Source organism: Lampris incognitus, chromosome 19 (assembly GCF_029633865.1).
Source record: "Lampris incognitus isolate fLamInc1 chromosome 19, fLamInc1.hap2, whole genome shotgun sequence".
Classification (NCBI taxonomy): Eukaryota; Metazoa; Chordata; class Actinopteri; order Lampriformes; family Lampridae; genus Lampris; species Lampris incognitus.
This window is the reverse complement of record NC_079229.1, coordinates 20,037,603-20,064,418: the sequence shown is the minus strand read 5'-3', so window position 1 is coordinate 20,064,418 and position 26,816 is coordinate 20,037,603. Positions and strand designations below refer to the sequence as shown.

The 26,816-nt window shown below is 44.3% G+C and overlaps 1 protein-coding gene across 1 annotated transcript in view; it reads left to right on the top strand.

The window, feature by feature from the left end:
- sspo (SCO-spondin) overlaps window positions 1-26,170 on the top strand; it is a 172,151-nt gene extending 145,981 nt beyond the window's left edge. Inside the window, exons 111-117 of the mRNA XM_056299211.1 lie at window positions 1,522-1,686; window positions 2,162-2,373; window positions 3,806-3,901; window positions 14,353-14,413; window positions 18,606-18,736; window positions 23,299-23,449; window positions 25,507-26,170. Coding sequence (XP_056155186.1) covers window positions 1,522-1,686; window positions 2,162-2,373; window positions 3,806-3,901; window positions 14,353-14,413; window positions 18,606-18,736; window positions 23,299-23,449; window positions 25,507-25,529 — 839 coding nt within the window. The 3' untranslated portion in view covers window positions 25,530-26,170. The remainder of the gene's footprint in view (window positions 1-1,521; window positions 1,687-2,161; window positions 2,374-3,805; window positions 3,902-14,352; window positions 14,414-18,605; window positions 18,737-23,298; window positions 23,450-25,506) is intronic.
- Window positions 26,171-26,816: the final 646 nt, after the last annotated feature.

The window sequence follows — 26,816 nt, the reverse complement described above, 5'->3', positions numbered from 1 at the left end:
GTGTCTCAACTGTTCTGATACTCCCGCCACTTACGGAATCACCATTTGTTTACGCTTTGGCAGCTGTTGTCCTTCTCCTCTCTTCGATTGGCTGGTGCACTGTTTGGGCGTCTTCCTGGCTTTGACAAACACCCAGTTAGGATAACCACACTTAACCAGGGCCTGTTTAATCTGAGATTTCTCCCCTTCCCCGCCTGCTGTGTCGGTGGGTACGTTGTCAGCTCGGTGGTACAGCATCCTGATGACTCCTAGTTTGTGCTCCAGTGGATGATGAGGGAACAACCATCCCTGGACCGGCGGGGGGGGCTAAGAATACGTTTGTCCCCATCTTACAATGCTATGAATAGTACACATGGCCATTGTAAGTTTACCATTAACTTTTGTTAATGGTCATGCCAATTTGCATATGAAACCGATCGTTGGTTTTGGTCATTATACAACTGTGCTGTTTATAAGGGTAAGGATACCTGCAGTCCTTTGAGACTGAAGAGGTCACTTGGATGAGTGATGAAACATTTCACCCAATAAGCGTTGTGTCCAGATGAACCGATTCCACTTTTTGTGATTTCCTTACCTGGATTATTGAGCATGTATAGAGGCCATAACTTTTATTTTTCGAAACATGTAATGCAATTTTGTACTAGTAGGGGGAGGTAGAGCTTGGTGATGCTGTGAAACCAAGTCATTTAGTGCAACACCTCTGTGCGTATTCTCAGAGGGGACTTAAGTTGTGTTAATACCTGTGTGTTCCGACCTAGCTTTTCTCTGTTTGACCTGCTGTACCTCCCTGTCCTGATACCTTTCCTGCTGTCTTTTTATACTTTATCCATCTCTTCTCCCTTCTTCTCCCTTTCTTATGGTGCTTTTTTTAAGAAACGAAAGCATTTAAAAAAGACAACCTTTCAGTTTTATTAGACATTTTTTAATTGTGTGTCAATCATCATCAGCAGTTATAAGCTAAATCTCAAAATTACTTGGTTTGAATATAATTAGTACAAGAGGGAGAGAAACTGCTTTTGTTTTGTACATTTGTTAACATTTCAGTCTACCATATAGATAAGTGTGAGTTTTCCATATATCTCTACTTGATTTTTCCATCTAAAGCTTGTACATAATTCCTCATCGAAGCCATCGCAGAATTGCGTGAGATTGGCCTAACAGCCGAAAATCCTCGAATCGAATCTGATCCTTTGCACTGTTAGGCCAGAACTTTGTAACATGTATTATGCAAACTGTTTTTCGAAGAGTGGATCACAACTGCGATGTTTTATTTCCGTACGTTTCTCCGATTTTCACTTAAAATTTTGTTCTTGTAAACACAGATCGACAATGAGAACTTAAGTGTAAACAGTGGTTGCTAAGGTCTAGCTGTCCTCCAACATGGCGGAGCTGTTTGTTGTCAACGAAAAAGTCACGTGATTGAGAATAACCCATAAGAATAAAAGTAATGCCAGTTGTGAGCCTTGGCAAAAAAGAAAATTCAGACTTAAAGATGAATATCCATTTATTTTCCTCCTCCAGTTGACTGTGAGTGGTCTAGCTGGTCCCATTGGAGCCCTTGTTCGGCAAGCTGTGGTACAGGGCACCATAGCTCCAGGAGAATGGTCCAACGGCCCCACGAATATGGAGGGGCCCCGTGTGAGGGCCCTGACCATCGCACCACAACCTGCATAGTTTCTGATTGTGGTGAGTGAGAAGAGGATAGATGACGTTTTTATATATACACTGTTGTACACACTGTACAAAACAGAATGTTCTCAGCAATGTGAGAACTGCCAGTTGTGATGTTAAAGCAAACAATATTGTTGCAGAAGATGCTCCATTAATCTCTGTGCTTGTATGTATATCTGTGATGAAGAGAGGTAAAAAAAAAAGGGGGAAGCGAAAAAGAGAGGGTGCAAGTGAGTTAAAGTGTCACAGTGATGAATATCTTCTCAATAGCTCTTCATTCTCAACCACGCCCCCCTCCTCATTCTTCTTCCATTCCCCATTCTCCTTCCCATTCTGTTATTATATCTCTCCATTCTTATGATTACCCCTCCTTTTCCTCATCCCCTCCTCTTGTCTTCCTCTTTTCTTGTCCATCCTCATCTCCCCATCTTTCTTCTCATTCCTCCTCATTTCTGTCCTTGTTATTCTCTCTCTTTTTCCTCCTCTTTAGCCTGTCGTGACGGGGAACAGTGGCGTAGGAGTGTCTCAGAGGAGGTCCCGGTGTGCGAAAGGAGCTGCAACGAGATATACACCTCCTCTCCTGTCAACTGCAGCGGTTCCATGGAGGGCTGTGTATGTCAGGAGGGGTTGTACCGCAACACAGATGGGGTGTGTGTCATACCTGCCCTCTGCCCTTGCCATGACCAGGGCATATTACGAGAGGTACACACACACACACACACACACACACACACACGTGCTCTCACCAATAGACACTGACTATCTGACACACATGTGGATGCACACATGTACACATGCTAACATATCCACTGTCTGGCTTCTTCGTCCATCAAGCGACAAGCATGCGGATGATAAGGCAAATTCATACTTGATTAGGTATACATGTTGCATAGTAAACACATACACAAATAATATGCACACAGCCACACACACATTGGCTTACACCCAAACCAAATGGACATCTGCTACCCAGCCAGCTTGGTAAGTTGTACCCATTATATATGCGCCACTGTGGTGTGTGTGTGTGACCCTTGCCATCAGCATGATGTTTTTGTGCCCTCTCATTCACTTCCATTGTGTTACTTACTCATAAAGAAGGGCCTATTAGAAGATGACTGACATTCCCTGGTGGCCACATTACACCACAATGCCTCTTCAGCCCTTGGCCTCATTAATAATGCAGGAAACCCCGTAGAAAGCCAGTGCTTGGACTGTAGCTCGGCAAGCCTGCCAGGAATTATTTATGAAGGAGGGGATATTATAAGATTATGAGAATTAATCATACAGTGACAAGAGGTCGGCTACCCTTCTCTTATTCTTTCTTCTTCCTGCCCCCTTTCTTTCTTATTTTAATTTTTTTTGCTGCCCTCTTCTCCTGTTTCACCCGGATATCTCTCTTTTTCACTGCTTTCGTTCAGTTCACTCTCATCCTCTCTCTCTCTCTCTCTCTCTCTCTCTCTCTCTCTCTCTCTCTCTCTCTCTCTCTCTCTCTCTCTCTCTCTCTCTCTCTCTCTCTCTCTCTCTCGGGTTGTTAGGTTGTAAAGACTGATGTTCATATCAATACCCTATATGGTTTTCTAATCAAGCACCTCATAACCCATTCTGGGTATGGGCTCATCGTGTGCTGTAAGGTTGATCCCATGTGGGTGCTTTTGCAGAATGGTGAACTGGCAATAGTTCCTGCAGCAATATACCACAGTGTGCACATGCACGCATGCACACACATACACAGAAAATCATACCAGTGTTCAGTATATTATATATTATAATTACAGATCAACTGAATGATGTTTCTGGCTGTGCAGTAAATCCCTGTTTGAGGTCCAATCTGTGCACCTGAATCTTTACTGGATGCAGCTGTTGCATATGAATGAATCGAGTCAGACCCTGACCCAAAGACCAATCACCTTCCATCATACTCGGCAATGTTATCAGCATCAGAGCACGCACACACACGCCAAGTAATGTGTTATATATTTTCTAGCACCGTCATAACCCACACATTTCAAAAGTTTGGTGAGTTAATGAAAACAAAATGTGTTTGTCTTTATATATATATATATATATGTATGTGTGTGTGTGTGTGTGTGTGTGTGTGTGCGCGCACGCACACACTTGTGTTCATGTTTGCCAGGCGGGGGCGGAGTGGCAGGAGGGCTGCCTGTCATGTCGCTGTGTGAATGGGAGGAAACAGTGCCAGTCGAGATGTCCTTCGCTTTACTGTCAGGAGGTGAGACACACCAACACACAGTCCCTAAAATTAATCTCTCTGAAAGTGGATGTCCTCCACAACCACAAACACATTCACAAAATGAACTCAGAATGCAATTATAAGGACGCACAAGAGGAGCTAATTGTCCATTATTGTATGTCCATTATTTGCTAAGGTCTAATGTAGGTAGGTATTAAGCCACCTTTTTAACACTAGAGTTATATTATTTAAATAAGTAAATAAATATCAACACAGATTACAGGAAAAAAAGTTTTAATGCATCAATGCATTAAAACTTTTTTTCCTGTATCTGTGTTGATATTCCGCTCCTCATTAGTTGAGCACTTATAACACCATTGACAGTTTCAGAAAAAAAATGCTATTATATACACTCACTGGCCACTTTATTAGGTACACCTTCCTAGTACTGGGTTGGACCCCTTTTTGCTTTCAGAACTGCCTTTATCCTTCGTGGCATAGATTCAACAAGGTACTGGAAACATTCCTCAGAGAGTTTGGTCCATATTGACATGATAGCATCACGCAGTTGCTGCAGATTTGTCGGCTGCACATCCATGATGCGAATCTCCCGGTCCACCACATCCCAAAGGTGCTCTATTGGATTGAGATCTGGTGACTGTGGAGGCCATTTGAGTACAGTGAACTCATTGTCATGTTCAAGAAACCAGTCTGAGATGATTCGAGCTTTATGACATGGCGCGTTATCCTGCTGGAAGTAGCCATCAGAAGATGGGAACACTGTGGTCATAAAGGGATGGACATGGTCAGCAACAATACTCAGGTAGGCTGTGGCGTTGACACGATGCTCAATTGGTACTAAGGGGCCCAAAGTGTTCCAAGAAAATATCCCCCCACACCATTACACCACCACCACCAGCCTGAACCGTTGATACAAGGCAGGATGGATCCATGCTTTCATGTTGTTGACGCCAAATTCTGACCCTACCATCCGAATGTCGCAGCAGAAATCGAGACTCATCAGACCAGGCAACGTTTTTCAGGCAACGTTTTTCCAATCTTCTATTGTCTAATTTTGGTGAGCCTGTGCGAATTGTAGCCTCAGTTTCCTGTTCTTAGCTGACAGGAGTGGCACCCGGTGTGGTCTTCTGCTGCTGTAGCCCATCTGCCTCAAGGTTTGACGTGTTGTGCGTTCAGAGATGCTCTTCTGCATACCTCGGTTGTAATGAGTGGTTATTTGAGTTACTGTTGCCTTTCTATCAGCTCGAACCAGTCTGGCCATTCTCCTCTGACCTCTGGCATCAACAAGGCATTTTTGCCCACAGAACTGCCGCTCACTGGATATTTTCTCTTTTTCGGACCATTCTCTGTAAACCCTAGAGATGGTTGTGCGTGAAAATCCCAGTAGATCAGCAGTTTCTGAAATACTCAGACCAGCCCGTCTGGCACCAACAACCATGCCACGTTCAAAGTCACTTAAATCACCTTTCTTCCCCATTCTGATGCTCGGTTTGAACTGCAGCAGATCATCTTGACCATGTCTACATGCCTAAATGCATTGAGTTGCTGCCATGTGATTGGCTGATTAGAAATTTGCGTTAACGAGCAGTTGGACAGGTGTGCCTAATAAAGTGGCCGGTGAGTGTATCTCCTGGCACTGCTTAATGACATAAGCTAAGCGGGTATGGGCTTGACTAGTACTTGGATGGGAGACCTCCTGGGAAAAAAACTGAGTTGCTGCCAGAAGTGGTGTTGGTGGGCCAGTAGGGGGCAGTCTTCCCTCTGGTCCTAATAAAAACAACAAATATCAAATCCCAAAGCCCCAGTGCAGTGACAGGGGACACTGTGCTGTAGGAGATGCTGTCCTTCAGATGAAACGTTAAACCGAGATCCTGACTCACTGTGGTCATTAAAGATCCCGTGGCACTTATCGCAAAGAGTATGGGTTTCCCCGGTGTCCCGGCAAAATTCCCAACCTGGCTCTCTCCATCTGGCCACCTAATCATCCCCCCCATGTAATTGGCTCAATGATTCCTCCCTCTCCACCTCAAGCTGATGTGTTGTGAGCATTCTGGAACAAAATGGCTGCCGTGCATCACCCAGGTGGTGCTACACATTGGTGGTGGTTGAAGTGAGTTACCCCCTTCAATGTGAAGTGCTTTGGGTGTCTAGAAAAGCGCTATATAAATTTAATTATTATTATTAGTTGTTGTTGTGAAGAGAGTGATATAGGTGAAGAGAGTGTCAGACAGAGTGATGAGTATGAAGCTGGAAATCGAAGGTGTATTGATGAATGCTATCAGCGCATATACCCCGCAAGTTGGGTGTGAGATGGAAGAGAAAGAAGAATTTCTGGAGCTGGATGAAGTGGTGGAGAGTGTACCCAAGGGGGAGAGGGTGGTGATTGGAGTGGACTTCAGTGGGCATGTTGGTGAAGGAGACAGAGGTGATGAGAAGGTGATGGGTAGGTATGGTGTCAAGAAGAGAAATGTGTAAGAACAGATGGTGGTGGATTTTGTGAAAAGGATGGAAATGGCTGTGGTGAATACATATTTCAAGAAGAGGGAGGAACACAGGGTGACATACACTCACCGGCCACTTTATTAGGCACACCTGTCCAACTGCTCGTTGACGCAAATTTCTAATCAGCCAATCACATGGCAGCACCTCAATGCATTTAGACATGTAGACATGGTCAAGAAGATCTGCTGCAGTTCAAACCGAGCATCAGAATGGGGAAGAAAGGTGATTTAAGTGACTTTGAACGTGGCATGGTTGTTGGTGCTAGACGGGCTGGTCTGAGTATTTCAGAAACTGCTGATCTACTGGGATTTTCACACACAACCATTTCTAGGGTTTACAGAGAATGGTCCGAAAAAGAGAAAATATCCAGTGAGCGGCAGTTCTGTGGGCGAAAATGCCTTGTAGATGCCAGAGGTCAGAGGAGAATGGCCAGACTGGTTCGAGCTGATAGAAAGGCAACAGTAACTCAAATAACCACTCATTACAACCGAGGTATGCAGAAGAACATCTCTGAATGCACAACACGTCGAACCTTGAGACAGATGGGCTACAGCAGCAGAAGACCACACCGGGTGCCACTCCTGTCAGCTAAGAACAGGAAACTGAGGCTACAATTCGCACAGGCTCACCAAAATTGGACAATAGAAGATTGGAAAAACATTGCCTGGTCTGATGAGTCTCGATTTCTGCTGCGACATTCGGATGGTAGGGTCAGAATTTGGCGTCAACAACATGAAAGCATGGATCCATCCTGCCTTGTATCAACGGTTCAGGCTGGTGGTGGTGGTGTAATGGTGTGGGGGATATTTTCTTGGCACACTTTGGGCCCCTTAGTACCAATTGAGCATCGTGTCAACGCCACAGCCTACCTGAGTATTGTTGCTGACCATGTCCATCCCTTTATGACCACAGTGTTCCCATCTTCTGATGGCTACTTCCAGCAGGATAACGCGCCATGTCATAAAGCTCGAATCATCTCAGACTGGTTTCTTGAACATGACAATGAGTTCACTGTACTCAAATGGCCTCCACAGTCACCAGATCTCAATCCAATAGAGCACCTCTGGGATGTGGTGGACCGGGAGATTCGCATCATGGATGTGCAGCCGACAAATCTGCAGCAACTGCGTGATGCTATCATGTCAATATGGACCAAACTCTCTGAGGAATGTTTCCAGCCCCTTGTTGAATCTATGCCACGAAGGATTAAGGCAGTTCTGAAGGCAAAAGGGGGTCCAACCCGGTACTAGCAAGGTGTACCTAATAAAGTGGCCAGTGAGTGTATAAGAGTTGAGGAAGTGCACACAGGTGGACTATATCTTATGTAGAAGGCACTATCTGAAAGGGATTGGAGACTGCAAGGTGGTGATGGGAGAAAGTAGCTAGGCAGCATCGGCTGGTGGTCTGTAGGATGACTTTGGAAACCAAGAAGAGGAAGAGAGTGAAGGCAGAGCCAAGGATCAAATGGAGGAAGTTGAAGAAGGAAGACTGTTGTGTGGAGTTCAGGGAAGAGTTAAGACAGGCACTGGGTGGTAGTCAAAAGTTGTCGAATGGCTGGGCAACCACTGCAGAAATAGTGAGAGAGACAGCTAGGAAGGTACTTGGTGTGTCATCAGGACAGAGGAAGGAAGACAAGGAGACTTGGTGGTGGAATGAGGAAGTACAGCAAAGTTTTCAGAGGAAGAGGTTGGCAAAGAAGATGTGGGATAGTCAGAGAGATGAAGAAAGTAGACAGGGGTACAAGGAGATGCAGCGTAAAGTGAAGAGAGAGGTGGCAAAGGCAAAGGAAAAGGCATATGGTGAGTCGTATGACAGGTTAGACACTAATGGAGGAGAAAAGGACTTGTACCGATTGGCTAGACAGAGGGGCTGAGCTGGAAAGGATGTGCAGCAGGTTAGGGCGATCAAGGATAGAGATGGAAATGTGCTGACAAATGAGGAGAGTGTGTTGAGAAGGTGGAAGGAGTACTTTGAGGAGCTGATGAATGAAGAAAATGAAAGAGAGAGAAGGTTGGATGATGTGGGGATAGTGAATCAGGAAGTGCAGTGGATTAGCAAGGAAGAAGTGAGGGCAGCTATGAAGAAGATGAAGAGTAGAAAGGCAGTTGCTCCAGATGACGTACCTGTGGAGGCATGGAGATGTTTAGGAGAGATGGCAGTGGGGTGTTTAACTAGATTGTTTAACACAATCTTGGAAAGTGAGAGGATGCCTGAGGAGTGGAGAAGAAACTGCTGGTACAGATTTTCAAGAATAAGGGGGATGTGTAGAACTGTAGCAGCTACAGAGGTATCAAGTTGATCAGCCACAGCATGACGATATGGGAAAGAGTAATAGAAGCTAGGTTTAGAGGAGAGGGGGCAGTTAGCGAGCAGCAGTATGGTTTCATGCCAGGAAACAGCACTACAGGTGCAATGTTTGTTTTGAGAATGTTGATTGAGAGGTATAGAGAAGGTCAGAAGGAGTTACATTGTGTCTTTGTGGATTTAGAGAAAGCATACAACAGGGTGCAGAGAGAGGAGGTGTGGTATTGTATGAGGGAGTCGGGAGCTGCAGAGAAGTATGTAGGAGTGGTGCAGGATATGTATGAGGGAAGTGTGACAATGGTGAGGTGTGCGGTTGGAACGACAGATGGGTTCAAGGTGGAGGTGGGATTACATCAAGGATTGGCTCTGAGCCCTTTCTTGTTTGCAATGGTGATGGACAGATTGATGGACAAGATCAGGCAGGAGTCTCCGTGGACTATGATGTTTGCGGATGACATTGTGATCTGCAGCGAGAGTAGGGTGCAGGTTGAGGAAAACCTGGAGAGGTGGGGGTTTGCACTGGAGAGAAGAGGAATGAAAGTCAGTAGAAGCAAGATGGAATACGTATGTGTGAGGGAAAGGGAGGACAGTGGAATGGTAAGGATGCAAGGAGCAGAGGTGATGAAGGTGTTTGAGTTGAAATACTTGGGGTCAACTGTCCAAAGTAACGGGGAGTGCAGAAGAGAGGTGAAGAAGAGAATGCACGCAGGGTGGAGAAGAGTGTCAGGAGTGATTTGCGACAGAAGGGTACCAGCAAGAGTTAAAGGGAAGGTTTACAAGATGGTTGTGAGACCAGCTATGTTATATGGTTTGGAGACAGTGGCACTGACGAAAAGACAGCAGGCAGAGGTGGAGGTGGCAGAGTTGAAGACGCTAAGATTTTCATTGGGAGTGACGAAGAAGGACAGGATTAGGAATGAGTATATTAGAGGGACAGCTCAGTTTGGACGGTTTGGAGACAAAGCAAGAGAGGCAAGATTGAGATGGCTTGGACATGTGTGGAGGAGAGATGCTGGGTATATTGGGAGAAGGATGCTGAATATGGAGCTGCCAGGGAAGAGGAAAAGAGGAAGACCAAAGAGGAGTTTTATGGATGTGCTGAGAGAGGACATGCAGGTGGCTTATGTGACAGAGGAAGATGCAGAGGACAGGAAGAGACGTAAACAGATGATCTGCTGTGGCGACCCCTAACAGGAGCAACCAAAATAGTAGTAGTTGATTATTGTTATATTGTGCATCTCATTGGCCATTGGCCTGTTACATGGAGCATCAGAACTGAGCAATCAGTTCACTCTTTTATGCTTTCTTTCCCTTTTTTTGACAACTATCCAGCATGATAGTCCAGAATGATTTGGGAATCAACCTCCTGTGGTTATGATATACTGTGGTTTTCATGTAGCTGTTCTCCTAAATGCATCTGCCTTTATCCAAATAGGAACCAGGTGAGTTGCTGCACATTCAACAGACACAGTACAAGTGTATGTTGTTTAAGCAGGAACAACTAGTATGGCATATTCTACCGATCTTGAAATGTGTATAAAAAAAACCCAAATAACTGAGGGAAGGTAACCTTAAACATCCACTGTAGACTCAACCATTAGCTGTAGATTATGTGGAAGGCTACGTGTGGAAAGGACGGTGTGTCTTCCTGTCACAGATCTCTGAGCCTCAGCAGGCAGTAATACACTGATAATATTACATCTAAATGCAAAGCCTTTAAATATGCTCTGCAAATGAACATGAATTTCTGCATGATGTCATGTCCATTTGTATGGTCGGTTTTCGGTGCTGGCCTGAGTTGATACAGTACACAGTGTCACGATACAGTTTCTCAGGTGGTCACAAAAAAAAAAAGGAGGGGAAAACAGTAACTCTGGCCAAAGAAAATGTGCTGGGCTCCCTCAAGCATATGTAGGATGTTCTGAGTTGCTGGACCGGATAACTCTAACCTGACCCATACCTGACAGTCCCATCCACCCACAGTTCTGCACCCTCTCCCTTACTTTCCCCCTCCACCTACGGTCAAACCTAAATGAGGAATTAATTTAAGTACATCACTGGGTGCCAATGAAGTTTTGAGTCAAATGAAAGCTGCTGCCAGGTGTCATAGATTATTTATCTGTGCCAATTTAATGTTGATGCTTTTATATGACCAATATAACCAAAGGAGACCATCAGCGAGAAGATTAGATATTGTTATATGATGACTCTAGGGTCATATTCCCTGCAAACAGGATACATAACCACAATCAGATTAGATTAGATTACCTCATCACTGTATACTGTGTCTTGCAAACACCTGCTTTTCCGAAACACCAACACATCTCTAACTCATCTCTTCAAAACGAATGCATGAACTACCAGAGGGTGAATGTCAATCTTTGGGTCAATTAAGTTGATTCTCCGTGCAACACTTCGGCTTTTGTCCACAGGGGCCACGCAAAGTCGACAAAAATCCAAAATCCCTCAAAGCATTTTTTACAAATTTTTCAAAATTTCAGCTTTTGAGTGTGGGAGTGTCTGCACATAATTTCAGGGTTACAACTTTCTTACCAAAATAAATACACAAATGCAGAGGATATGATGTGTTAATCTGTCGTGGTGTTATCCAGGACGAGCACTCACACAGAAGCCCAGATCAGAAAAAGTTAAATTCACAACCATCATAAGTCTACGGGCCCATCTCATTGGCAGGCTGATTCCCTAACCAACTGAATCTCAATGACAAAGTGATGACGTTATGAATTTGGGCATGTCAGCAGGGTCATCAAGTTGGCACCTGCTTTTACCTAGGCATAAATAAGAAATTAAAAATATTTAGTGCTTTCTCCCCCCATAGCAACCTGCAGCCTTTCACTTCACTGCCTGCTTTACACTCTATCCATGAATACCTGGTTAACTGTCTGTCTGTCTGTCTGTCTATCAGTCAGTCTGTATGTATGTCTGTTTCTTTGTCTCTGTATCTGTTGTTATACAATGATTGTCCTTCACACATTGAGGTGATAAACGCTGCTACATACAACTCACAAAGGTCATGAATGCACTTTTCCAGGAAATAAAAAGACTGTCCAGTCACCACTCACGCATGTACATAGAACGACAGTCATTTCGCAGAAGATGGTGTGCTGATTGGTCAATTATGCAGTTGGTCAGTTGATTTTCAGTTGATTTTCATTGTCCTTCATGCAGTTAGAATGCCTGATACTGAAAAAAATAAAATAAAAAAAGATGTTGCTGACACACATAGCCTCGGGATGTGGTTCATTACACAGTTCAGTTTGCCAAGCAGATAGTCCAAATGAGTGTTTGACCACAGCGGGTCAGGTCCGGTGCAGATGGGTGTTTGCAAGACTGTCAGTTGTTGGACCCTTTTAACTTGTATTTTCAAATCCGGAGCCTGTCCCAGCTGTCCTAAGTGGTTACTTCATGAAAATTACCCCCTGCATTGTTCTCATTAACATTACAAACCAAATTTTACTGCCAAGTGTTTCATCGCCCGACAGACTGAGAACTGATTAGTTAACAGCATACTCTGTTATTTAGGACGTAGTTTTTACATCTGAATGTAAGCCTTTATTGTTGACTTTTCTAAATTTAAAGAGATGCTCTTGCATCCCATTTTCAGGGTAATGTCCCACTTTAGATCTGTTGGTTCTTCATCATTACAGATTAGCATAACCGATTTTAGACAAACAAACAAGCAAGCAAACATTTTCATAATTTGCCTTGTGTGTTACATTAAGGCTGGCGGTAAGATCTAGAAGGTCTTTATTTCCCCCTGGAGCCCAATATGTCAAGCTGTCTAACTCTGGCTCATATTTTCTTTATAACACAGCCACACACGCTGAGATCTGATTTCTGTCTCACACAGTGGCGCATGCAGAAAATATTTAGTGTGTGTGTGTGTGTGGGGGGGCAGATGGGGCAAGTGAAAATCTTGGGGTGTCACACAAAAAGGCTGTACAGCATAGCGGTATAGAGGAATTTCAGGGTACACAAGTCAATACAAAGGTAAAGACACTGTTAATTAGACTATCAAATTCCAATTTGAATGCATCATCACCAATAAATCAAGGTTGTGGGTTGCTTAAACATAAATATCAATTATTAGCTGATAAAGGTTTTATTTATGTCCAGCACATCATATTATATATTATTTACAAGTATCTCCCATGCTTTGAATCATAGTCTCGAACAGAAATTGTATTTCTAATGTCAAGAGTCCAGGTGGCCAAAAATTCTGCAAGTGGCAATAATTACATTCTATAGAATAAAATAATGAATTATGGATGCAAATATGTCTAACCTAAAGTTCCGATGCAAATACAAAATACCACACATCAGATTTTATAATCAGTTTATTTACTTTCATCATTTCAATGATTTGTATAATTTGATAATAAAAATGGTATGCCATTTCCATAGTTTTACCTCCAAAAAAAAAAAACAAAAAAAAAACGACAACAGTAGAATGACTGGGACTTGTCAGTTGGGGGGGGGCAGTGGGGTGGCCAGTTAAGCATGGTGGCCACGCCCCCCTCGGGCACCCCTTGGGGGCGCCATTGGTCTCGCAGACTTTAAGTGACACAAATTGCATTACCTTTTATCTAAATGTCAGGCATCCATTTCTTTCAAATGAGCATCCAGTTTTCACAGGCCTTAAAATGAGGAATTAAAAGCATTCCTCTCATCCATCCATCACAAGATACCAGTCATAATCTTTCTCCTTGCATTTCCATCCATCTTCTGTGTGACCTCCCCTTTTAGCAGGCCAGCTCTCTGTAACCTTGGGGGAATGCTTGGGGCAATGCAGAGTGGGAGGATAAGTCCTTGGGGTGAGCAGTGGAAAACTGTGTGTGTGTGTGTGTGTGTGTGTGTGTGTGTGTGTATGTATGTGTGTGTGTGTGTGTGTGTGTGTTTTAAAGATGGATAAGCAAAGAGAAAAAGTGTGTGTGCATGTTTGTGTGTGTGTGTGTGTGCGCGTTTTAAAGATGGATAAGCAAAGAGAAAAAGTGTGTATGTGTGTGTGTGTGTGTGCTGGGACAGTGTGACTCAGTGTGCTTGTTAACAGCAGCTGTTCTCGGAAGGGGACACCATGGGACACTGCCTCTCTCAGGACTGCTTTGGATCTCCAGCTCTTTCCCTCATAGCTCTTCTATTGTATTTTCTCTGTCCCCGTCTCCATTTCTATCTCTATTTCCTTCTCTCTGTCCTTCTGTCTTTGTCCATGTTTGCAGTAATCTGTCATGAACTCTGTTGTTATGTTTTTGTCCTGTAGTTCTGGCTTTCCTGACCTGCTGCCGCTCCTTTCATTTGCTACATTGCTCCTCGGTGTTCATCTGTTTTGTGTCAGTCTGTCTCCTTCCCTTACCCGCCTCCTTTCAACACATCAGTACGTTCAGCACTTCTCTTCCAAATAATCTTCTATGCTCATAGATATAGTGTAGTCTGTTGCCTTACACTATCCCATCCTGTCCTCTCCTCTGTCTAGTATTTATCATATTTATGTGTGCAAAGTAAAAACCTAGACAGATATGTTGTATTTCCTCTCACCAGACCATTTTTGGAAGTATTGATGTGTTCTTAAATGCCCGGGTTAAGTGAATTAAAAACTGTCTTTCTTTTCTCTTCCTCTCTCTTCCCCTGCCTTCGTCTCCTCTCAGGGGGAGGTTAAGGTTGAGGAGCCCGGGAACTGCTGTCCAGTCTGCAGAAAGAAGTTTCCTGGTAAGTCCCACAGACCCAGAATCATTCTCTGGAAACAAGTGACAAAATATGAATAACGAGAGGCTGGCTACTCAGCTAGTATCAGGAGTATGATGTGACTAGAATATCACTTCAACAAGATTATTTTCAGCAGAAATACAAATTGAAACTTTGTTGTTCTATTCTCTTATTTGAACAAATAATTTCCTGAGATTGGTATTGTGCAGCATGCCATATTTAAAGGATTTCACCTATGGTTTTGTGCATGTGCAGTCTGTACTGATGGGTACAGTCCTCGATTGAAGCAATACAGACCTCACTGTGTACTATGTTGACGGAGAAATCGGTGTTATCCTGCTCACAGAGCCTTTCTCACAGCACCTACACGTACCAGAATGCACTGAAGAAGAAGAAAGCCTTTATTTATCAATTCGTTCACCCCCACCCCTTTTTTTTAACCCCAATTGTATCCGGCCCATTACCCGACTTTTCCAAGCCATCCCGGTCACTGCTCCATCCCCTCTGCCGATCCGGGGAGGGCTGCAGACTACCACATGCTTCCTCCTCCAATACATGTGGAGTCACCAGCCGCTTCTTTTCACCTGACAGTGAGGAGTTTCGCCAAGGGGATGTAGTGCGTGGGAGGATCACGCTATTCCCCCCGGTCCACCTGACAGAGGTGTTTTGCCAGGGGGACGTAGTGCGTGGGAGGATCACGCTATTCCCCCCAGCCCCCCCCCCGAATAGGCAACCCGACCGACCAGAAGAAGCACTAGTGCAGCGACCTGGACGCATGCCCACATCCGGCTTCCCACTTGCAGACATGGCCAACTGTGTCTGTAGGGATACCCGACCAAGCCAGAGGTAACACGGGGATTCAAACCAGCGATCCCCGTGTTGGTAGGTAATAGAATAGACCACCACGCCAACCGGACGCCCCATTAATAAAGCCTTTATTGTCATTGTATAGAATACAATGACATTAAGAACGCTGCTCCTGATCAGCGCATTAAAGACACAGGAAAAAACAAAACAAAAAACAACCACGAAATCCAAACAATCACAGCTGACAACAGAGGTTCTAAAATAATGAATATGATAAAAAGTAAATAGTGCGATATTGTACTTGAATAAATATACTTATTGCACTAGAATAAATGCAGTTATTGCACTGGTATGAATGTAGTATGAATGAATTGTTTGTGTGCAAGGCTCTGTGTTGTCAGCCATAAAATCCTCTGTGTTAAGGTTATGGGATATACAGTGGCTTGCAAAAGTATTCATACCCCTTGAACTTTTCCACATTTTGTCACGTTACGACCACAAACATAAATATATTTGATCGGAATTTTACGTGAAAGACCAACACATAGTGGCACACAATTGTGAAGTACAAAGAACATATACATGATTTAAAAAAAATTTTACAAATAAAAAACTGAAAAGTGCGGCATGCAAAAGTATTCAGCCCCCTTTTCTCTGAGTGCAACCAATTGCCTTCAGAAATTGCCTGATGATTGCTGAACGATCGAATGTTGACCTAATGACTAAATAGAGTCAACCTGTGTGTAATCTAATCTCAGTACAAATACAGCTGTTCTGTGACGGCCTCAGAGGTTTGTTAAGAGAATATTGGGGAGCAAACAGCATCATGAAGTCCAAGGAACACACCAGACAGCTCAGGGATAAAGTTGTGGAGAAGTTTAAAGCAAGGTTAGGCTATAAAAAGATTTCCCAAGCTTTTAACATCTCGCGGAGCACTGTTCAATCCATCATCCAGAAATGGAAAGAGTATGGCACAACTGCAAACCTACCAAGACATGGCCGTCCACCTAAACTTACAGGCCGAACAAGGAGAGCACTGATCAGAGATGCAGCCAAGAGGCCCATGGTGACTCTGGATGAACTGCAGAGATCAACAGCTCAGGTGGGGGAATCTGTCCACAGGACAACTATGGGTCGTGCACTGCACAAATCTGGCCTTTATGGAAGAGTGGCAAGAAGAAGCCATTGTTAAAAGAAAACCATAAGAAGTCCCGTTTGCAGTTTGCCAGAAGCCATGTGGGGGACACAGCAAACATGTGGAAGAAGGTGCTCTGGTCAGATGAGACCAAAATTGAACTTTTTGGCCTAAATGCAAAATGCTATGTGTGGCGGAAAACTAACACTGCACATCAGTCTGAACATACCATCCCCACTGTCAAACATGGTGGTGGCAGCATCATGTTCTGGGGGTGCTTCTCTTCAGCAGGGACAGGGAAGATGGTCAGAGTTGATGGGAAGATGGATGGAGCCAAATACAGGGCAATCTTGGAAGAAAACCTGTTGGAGTCTGCAAAAGACTTGAGACTGGGGCGGAGGTTCACCTTCCAGCAGGACAACGACCCTAAACATAAAGCCAGGGCTACAATGGAATGGTTTAAAACAAAACAGATTCATGTGTTAGAATGGCCCAGTCCAAGTCCAGACCTAAATCCAATTGAGAATCTGTGGCAAGATCTGAAAACTGCCGTTCACAAACGCTCTCCATCTAATCTGACTGAGCTTGAGCTGTTTTGCAAAGAAGAATGGGCAAAAATTTCAGTCTCTAGATGTGCAAAGCTGGTAGAGACATACCCCAAAAGACTTGCAGCTGTAGTTGCAGCAAAAGGCGGTTCCACAAAGTGTTGACTCAGGGGGGCTGAATACTTTTGCACACCGCACTTTTCAGTTTTTTATTTGTAAAAAAAATTTCAAATCATGTATAATTTTCTTTGCACTTCACAATTGTGTGCCACTTTGTGTTGGTCTTTTACATAAAATTCCAATAAAATATATTTATGTGTGTGGTCGAAACGTGACAAAATGTGGAAAAGTTCAAGGGGTATGAATACTTTTGCAAGCCACTGTAATTTTCATCATTGGAAAGTTAGCTTAGGCCAAGGTTAAGTTAGCTAGGCCGAGGTGGTGTTCTCATCACTGCCCCAGAGATAAAGATAAGATTGGGAACAGTTTTTGCTGATAGGTGGAGATAAGGTTGAAAATTGGCAGATTTTTCCTTTAGTAGGTTGGAGTGGGTGGAGAAGAGAGCCATGAGTGATTTGTGACAGAAGGGAACCAGCAAGAGTTAAAGGGAAGGTTTACAAGATGGTTGTGAGACCAGCTATGTTATATGGTGTAGAGACAGTGGCACTGACGAAAAGACAGGGGGCGGAGCTGGAGGTGGCAGAGTTGAAGATGCCAAGATTTTCATTGGGAGTGACCAAGAAGGACAGGATTAGGAATGATTATATTAGAAGGACCGCTCAGTTTGGACGGTTTGGAGACAAAGCAAGAGAGGCAAGATTGAGATGGCTTGGACATGTGTGAAAGAGAGATGCTGGGTATATTGGGAGAAGGATGCTGAATATGGAGCTGCCAGGGAAGAGGAAAAGAGGAAGGCCAAAGAGGAGGTTTATGGATGTGGTGAGGGAAGACATGCAAGTGGCGTGTGTGACAGAGGAAGATGCGGAAGACAGGAAGAGATGGAAACGGAAGATCTGCTGTGGCGACCCCTAACGGGAACAGCCAAGAGAAGAAGTAGGAATGGCATTGACTGATGTAGACTCATCTTTGTCACACATTGTCTTTCCAGCATTTTAGAGAATAAATAGCTGAAACTAATCCTGAAGAAACAAATTGTATTGCCAGATGAGTTTTAAATATAAATTTAAATAGGGTATGTTGAGATTTGGAAAAAAAAATGCTCAAAATGTTTATGTACTGCTTGCTTCAATGAACCTTTGTGCATCTTTACGGTAGTTGATGTAACAACTATTTTGTTTTTTCTGTTGTAGTTAAATTATATGTGGTAAACCTAAAAGGTGCAGTTCCCAGTTTGTGAGAGACTACTGAGCCTGTCAGGACTTTAATCTTTTTTCCTGGTGGAGAAAATGTCAATAGCAGTGAGAGGGCAAGGCTCCTTCTCTCTCTATCCCTCCCTCTCTCCCACACTCTCTCTGTCTGTATTGTTCATGGAAACAAACCCATCTTTTCCATTCCATTCTCCATATCATTCCACTGCCTCTGTTCCCACATTTTCTTCTCCTCCTCTTACTTTACTTTTCTAAATCAACCTCCTTTCTCTCTCTCCCTCTCTCTCTCTCTGGCTGTCTCTCTCTCTCTCCCTGTCCCATTTTCTCTCTCCCTCCCCCCCCCTATTTGCTGCCCCTCCTCCTGCTTGTGGTCCCATCAGGAGAGTTGCTGCCAGAATGTGGTCGCTACACGCAGGTCAGGAACATCACCAAGGGAGACTGTCATCTCGACAATGTGGAGGTCAGCTACTGCAGAGGCCGCTGTCTGTCCAGGACGGATGTCATCCTGGAGGTATGAATATGGAACACCTGCACACTCGCCCTCTCTCTCTCTCTCTCTCTCTCTCTCTCTCTCTCTCTCTCTCTCTCTCTCACACACACACACACACACACACACACACACACACACACACACACACACACAAGCCAGTATCCATTTAGCTAAGTAGGTGAGATGGACTGTCCTACCACGTTGTTTGAAGATAATTTTATCAGTATTGGTTTTTACAGTCATTCTGCGTGACTCTCTTGGGTTGACTAGACATAATTTTATATAACATTTTGAGGCATTGGAGGTGGAAGGAGTATGCTAATTGGCAATAGTGAAAAGATCAGTTTTGACACTATATAAAGCCACAAGAAGGGAAGTTAATGGATAAGTACTGTTTATTTATTGATCCATTTATTGTTAAAGATATTTCACATTTTATTTTCCTGCCTATGTTGTCTAGACCAGCGTTTCTCAAACCTCTCCTGGCAGACCACTTGTCCTGCATGTTGTAGATCTCTCCCTGCTCCAACACAGCTGATTTAAATTATCAGTTTTGTTATTAGGCAGCTTCGGGGGCTCATAACGAGTTGATCATTTGAATCAGCTGTGTTGGAGCAGGGAGAGATCTAAAACATGCAGGACAATTGGTCCGCCAGGAGAGGTTTGAGAAACGCTGGTCTAGACTGAAAGCAAATACAGCATCAGTCCCAGAGCAGCAGCATCTGGGATGGTCAGGGTGAAGTGCCTTGCCCCAAGGCACACCAGCACACTGGTCATATCCGGGGTCCTGATGCAAGCCAAACCACTGGCTCTCAGCACAGGCTCAGCCAGTATTAACCACATGACCTTTGACATTTAACCAGCAAGCGGACATTGGATTTAATTTAACATCTGCTGGGTTTGAAAAATGAAGGTTTAAAAGGGACAGAAATTTGACTTAAAATGTACAACAATCTGTGGACAGTGGAGACAAACATAATTTTCACTGATGAGCCAAAACATTATGACCATCAGCCTAATATGCTGTTGGTCCTCCGTGTGCTGCCAAAACAGCGCCGACCTGCCAAGGCATGGACTCTACAAGAACCCCGAAGGTGTCCTCTGGTATCTGGCACCAAAACATTTGCAGCTGATCCTTTAAATTCTGCAAATTGCAAGGTGGAGCTACCATGGATCAGATGTGCTGGCCCAGCACATCCCACAGATGCTCAATCGGATTGAGATCTGGAGAATTTGGAGACCAGGGCAACACCTTGTTCCTCAAACCATTCCCCAACAATATGTGCAGTGTGGCAGAGTGCATTATTGTGCTGAAAGAGGTCACTGCCATCAGGAAATACCATTGCCATGAAGGGGTGTACCTGGTCTGTAACTATGTTTAGGTAGGTGGCACATGTCAAATTGACATCCACATGAATGGCCGGACCCAAGGTTTCCCAGCAGAACATTGCCCACACTGCCTCCACTGGCTTGTTGTCTTCCCACAGTGCATCCTGGTGCCATCACTTCCCCAGGTAAATGGCACACACGTACACGGCCATCCACATGACCTAAGAGGATGTACTTTCTCCACCAGCTCAAGAAATTCAACCTGCCTCAAGAACTATTGATTCAGTTCTACACTGCAATAATCCAGTCTGTCCTCTGCACATCCGTCACTGTCTGGTTTGGTCTGGCCATCAAAGAGGACAGGGAAAGACTACAGAGGCCAGTTAGGTCTGCAGAGAAAATCATTGGTGCCAACCTGTCCTCCATTCAGGACTTATACACCTCCATACTTAGGAAACGGGCAGAGAACTTCACTGCAGACCCATTGCACCCTGATGACAACCTGTTCCAACTCCTCCCCTCTGGTGGGTGCTACAGAGCACTGTACCCCAAAACAACCAGATATAAAAACAGTTTCTTTCCATGGGCTGTCATTCAAATGAACGCTTAGCACTATCAATAAATCCAACCATTTTGTATATACTGCACTGTACATTGTACGTATACTGGTACGCTCTGTCATGTCCATCGACCTCAGGCATGTATGCAAGTAACCTGATAACATCTATTTCAGCATCTCTGATATATTCTCTGCACCATTGTACCTTATCACCTCTTATTTCACGTGTAGGTAGTCAATCTTTGTGTATATATCTGAAGATTGTTGTGTTGTAGTGTTGTTATTCTATGTTAAGTATACAGAGAGCCACAAAACTGGAAAATCCATGTATATGTGCCAACCTACATGGCCAATAAATATGATTCTGATTCTGATCTAAAAGAAAATGGAACTTGTCGAACCTAGTAACCTACTTCCACTGCTCCAATGTCCAGTTCCGTCACTCACGTGCCCATTGTGGGCGCTTTCAACGGTGAACATGGGTCATCATCAGCACTCGGACCAGTCTGCGGCTACACTGCCCCATACGCAGTAGGGTGTGTTGTGACACATTTATCATTAAAAATTCTATGTGACTTGTGCCACAGTAGACCTTCTGTTGGTTCGGACCAGACAGGATAGCCTTTGTTGCCCTTACGCATTGATGAACCTTGGCCACCCAACACCCTGTTAATGGTTTGTGGTTTGTCCCTCCTTGGACAACTGTCCGTAGATACTCACCACTGCTGACTGGGAGCACCCCATAAGCCTTGCTGTTTCAGAGATGCTCTGACCCAGTCGCCTGGCCATAACAATGTGGCCCTTGTCAAAGTCTCCCAGGTCTTTACTTCTGCCCATTTCTCCTGCATCCAACATGTTGAGTACAAGAACTGATTGTTTGCTTACCTACCCAGACCTTGACACGTGCCCTGATTGGAGATGATCAATGTTGTTCTTTTCACCTGTGAGTGGTCATAATGTTTTGGCTCATCAGTGTATACTGTTTGTAATGTATACTGTAGTTAACATGAATGTAATCACAAATCTAATACTGATGTTAAGATTGGGCCCAAAAACAAAGATCATTTGTGTTTTTTTGTTGTTTTTGTTCACCTGTTTTTCTTTTCTTGTCTTATTTGTCCTCATAGGACAGAGAGCTCATCACCATAGCGACTTCCCCCTTCCATAGATTTTGTTTTTTTCTCCATCGTAAAAATGGAATCAGCCATGCTGTGAGCAAGTAAAAATAAGCATCGGCTCAACTAAATGTGTCGCTGGCTCCCGTTACCGTGGTGACAGGGCGGGCGGGGGAGGCAGGGTGGGGGGTACCCGATGATTGGGTAGTGCTGAGAAGTCCCTTTTCATTGATTGCCAGGAATGAAAGAAGCGAGGGATGCATTCACAAGAACCAAGAACTAGCCTCCCTGTCCCTCGTTCACCCCACACACACACACACATTGCAGTGGACATGGTGCCAGCCTCTCAGTTTTGCAGTACTCCGTAATGTGGGGAATATTTACCCGCGGTTCGAAGCGTCCCACGTTCCTCCCTCGCTTTATCATCTTGTTCTCCTCCTATCATCTCCTTAGTTTCATCTCCTGCCATTTTTTCCTTCTCCTCTTCATGCACTGTCTCTTCCTTTTGCTCTCCACTTACACTAATTGGACTCCTCTCTGCACCTCTTCCGTGAGGTTGGCTGTTATCACGCAGAATAGTTATTCTGTTACTGAGTGTGTTTTTATACATTAAAAGAGGTCTTTTCAAATGCTTTCTTATCTAGGGTTTTTTTTTTGGGAAGTGAGGGTGGTCATTAGTTGAAGTTAATAATTCAAAATCTTGTTAAAAAAACAAAACACTAAAATGTCCAGTCTGGAAAGTGTTTTGTCAAATTTAGATTAAATTATTTACTCTCCTTTAAAGTAATTTGCACAGACTTCGTTCCATGAATACTTGTATGAGAGTAGGTGGCAGGTTTCAGATGGTATCAACATTTCATTGTGATTTAAAATGCAATATACTGTTGGATGGTATTTCTCATTTGTGCAAAAGGAAATACTCCATGATTGATATGGTTGCAGGTGTTAGCTCAGGTACCTCCTTGTACTACATGGGTCGGAAATGTGTCACATTGTTAATTGACTTATTTCTTGAAGATGTTATCAACCTGGTTTCTCGTCTTCTCTGTCATCTTCTTCTCTTCCCTCCATCATGTTTGGGTCCGTCCTATTCTTGTCCTCCTAACTCCCATCTCTCTTTTTTGTCTTTCTTTTGCTCTTCGTTTTTCTTCCTCTGCTGATGTTGCCATTTTCTCTCTCCCTTATCCTCTCCTCTTCCCTCCCGTTTCTTTTCTCACCTACCTCACCCTCCCCTTCCCTCTCCCTCTCTTCGGTCCTCTGCACCCTGTCACCTCCTCCCACCTTCTTACCCCTCATACACTCTCCTCTAATCACCTCCCACTCCATTGATCTCACTCCCCCCCTTCCATTCTTCATCATCTCCTCTGATTTCCTGATTACCTCCTCTCGCCCTTCTTCCCTTCCTCATCCTCTGTTCTCTCTCCCCTCTCTTATCTGCCTTCATTTACTTGTCCATTCTCCACATCTCTCTCTCTCTCTCTCTGCCTCCTCTCCACTCCTCCCATGCTCTTTGCTTTCTTTCTAACTCTTTTCCTCCACTCTTCTCCTCCTCTCCCCCTCTTCCCCCCTGTCACTTTCAGGAGCCTTACCTCCAGGCAATGTGTGAGTGCTGTAGTTACCGTCTAGACCCTGACAACCCGGTGCGGTTCCTCAGTCTGCAGTGTGAGAGTGGACAGAGCGAGCCCGTGGTCCTGCCCGTCATACACAGTTGTGAGTGCACTAGCTGCCAAGGTGGGTAGGTTGTTTGTGTGTGCAAGAATCTTCGCCTGCACGTGTATTTGCTATGTTAGGCCAACCCAGTATTTTACATCACAGTGCCCACATTGTCGGCGTCCCATACCTGCAACCGTGCACATACATGCTCATCTGCAAACACAGATACAAAAGGAGAATATGCTTTTATGCCCAAATACTGAGATTCACATGTGCACACAGAGAAATGGCAGTACACACTGATACCCATCCATCCATCCATCCATCCATCCATCCATCCATCCATTATCCAAGCCCCTTATCCCAATCAGGGTTGCGGGATGCTGGAGCCTATCCCAGCAGTCATTGAGCGGTGGGTGGGGCACCCTGGACAGGTTGCCAGACCATCATAGGGCATCTCTTTGTTACTTAGACACATACATGTAAAGACCACAATTAGTCTAACCTGAATTTGTGCGCACACATTTGAACATACAAACATAACGTGCAAATAACATGCTGTTCATTCTAAATGCAGCAAGTCCTGGTCCACACAGATCCATGCATACAGGGTAATATACAAGCTATATTCATTCACTCACACCCCTCCACCTACACAGTCACACATGCATAACCTGGTTCAACTCCACTATCAGCCCATAGAACATCTTTTAGCCCTCAAATTCAATCAAGCTGTAACAGAAAGGTACACAGTCTTGCATGCGTGTAAACACACGTGCATAAACTCTGTCTCTTGCTAACAAACTTTGCCACACACACACACACACACACACACACACACACACACACACACACACACACACACACACACACACACACACACACACACACACACACACACAGTCTTGCGGTGTGGTAGCACTCATGCTGTCAGTCATGCTGTTTCTTGTGCTTTTTGTCATGATGTCCAAAGTGGCTATAACGGCTGTTCGTTCCCCTCCCAATGCAATTTCTCAATCATCACTTTCCATTAACACTAGGTTAACACAGACGTGCATGAGCATTCACATGCACACAGATAGACATGCACATGCTAAATGTGCACAAACATAAAGGCACATGCCCAAAACACACCCAGTCACATACTCACAGACATGTACATACAATACATGCACACATGCATGTAATTACAGATTCACACATGCAGACTCAGGCAAGCACGCCCCTCTCTCTGACGTGTATGTTTGCATTCCCCCACTATGAATAATTCAATCAGGGATCCCACCTCAGATGCAATTATGTGCTAATCCATTCATCAACATGGCTGATTGCGTTAGTTAATTGGATGTAGCCACATACTGTAGAGAACAACTCACAGCTCGTATTCCCCGCCTCATCTCACAGTCTGTTGGACATCAAGTCTGACGGATTTGGTTGCTGCAGCGATCAATCTTAGATAGTACAAAGCCCTTGCCTGCACAGACATGCAGACACATTAATACATACACACTCAAGTATAGTAACTGAGGAAAAAAATGCCTCAACGGTTACTCTCTAACATGTAGAACACACACACATAGTCAAGTGTACTTATGTTCCCCAGTTACAGTTATAGTCTCAGACCCTCCGTTCAGAGAAGAAACAACACCATGGGAAAACATTTATACAGGGAAAGAAGGGAGAAACATCAGGAAGTAAATTGAAAAGATCCAAAAGAAGGGGGTGCATAGGCATGCAATAGATGCCAAAACAGGCAAGGTACACAATTAGGTAACGTTTTGAAACAAAACGATTGATGAAAGCGCCTAATGACTACACTTAGTAACATCAAAGTATCACAAAGCACAAGGCAAATAGGAAACTCTGGAAACTTGGTATGGAAAATAGCGTGCGACGGGGCAGCACTGCCAGCAGAAGCACATGAAGCATCATTCCCAGATGACACCACAGAACAGCCCCCCGTTCGGCATCATCATCTGGCAGTCACAGAGCCCTAGTAAATGAGGAAACACTTCTGATGGTCATGCATTAGGCACAGCTGTTATGTTATTTAGGCAGTGATTGTGCTGGTTGACCCAGCTCCGTCTCATATTTCTATCCCTCTTTTGTGTGCTTGGAATTTCCTCTCTTCACAGGAGGTGACCTGTCCAGACGCTAATTGGGAATACGCGGTGTGTGTGAGAATGTGTGTCTCTGTATGCATGCACAAGTGTGTGTGTGTGTGTGTGTGTGTTTGCAAGTGAGTTAATGTGTTCATGCATGTGTGTATGTGTATATACATGTAAACAAATGTGCATGTGTAGAAGGGAAAAAGAAAGTAGGAGATGTTGAGTTGGAGAGGAAAAGAAGACCTCGTTGAGCCTGCTCCGAGATGGATGGAGGAATTTGGGCTGGATGATCAAAACGTCTGGCTGGATACAGAGGCAGAATAATGGACAATGAGTGTCGAGACCCTGTTGGTGTATACATTGTTCTGTAGAACTCAGTCGTGATATGACGGGAGGCTAATTTTCATTACAGAGTTCTTATTTTGCAACTCTGCTGTTCTTCAACATGTACATACCCCCCCCCCCGTTGTGTGTTTATAAGAAAATAGCGGGACCTGTACAGCCCAAATGAGACCTATTATGTAAAATGAAAACATATATGTATACTTATGGGGAAAAAAAAGCATATATCCAAAAAGTGAGCATTTCAAGAATTTACTTTATATTGTGCAGTTGTATTTCTTTGTTCCCAGGGTCAATAAATAGGTTGTTCACATGGACAACGTTTTCAGCTGTTATGTTTCAACTTGTATTTTTCCAGGGAAGGTTTGCGGATCATAAACGCTTTGTCTGCTTCCAGACAAGTACACTGTAATACTGCTGTCCTGTATTGTGTGCTGCCGAGACTCCTCTGGGGGCGCTTGGTGGTTATGTACCCTGCACATTTACAAGTAAAATGACGTAGAAACAAGGTTTACATAATGGATTTTTCTGTTGGGAAATTTACAGCAGTTGCTAATGTTGTATTATGTGTTCTTTGTTAACATTTGCAGCGTTTATTGGATCACTCAAATGAAAAAAAAAGTGTGAGGCTTATAGTTTTAAATTTGTCCTTTCTGTGTCATTTGTTTATGCAGGTAAAACGCATTGTTTGAGTGCGCGTGCGCGCGCGCGCGCCGGGACAGTGTGACTCGGTGTTCTTGCTAACAGCTGAGGAAGGGGCGAGGGGGGGTGTTTCAGGCTGGGAGTCGTCAACGGGAAGGGTGCTCCCGTGACAGCCTCGTGTCCCCCCTCCTCCTCCTCCTCCCTCTCTCTTTCTGACTAAATATGGGAGTTGGGTGGAAGGCTGACCAGCACGCGTCAAGCGTACGTACAAACTCCCTTCACTTCCCCTCTCGGGGGAAGCCGGCGACCCACATCATATACTCGTAACCAATAAATCCTGAAAAAAAACAATT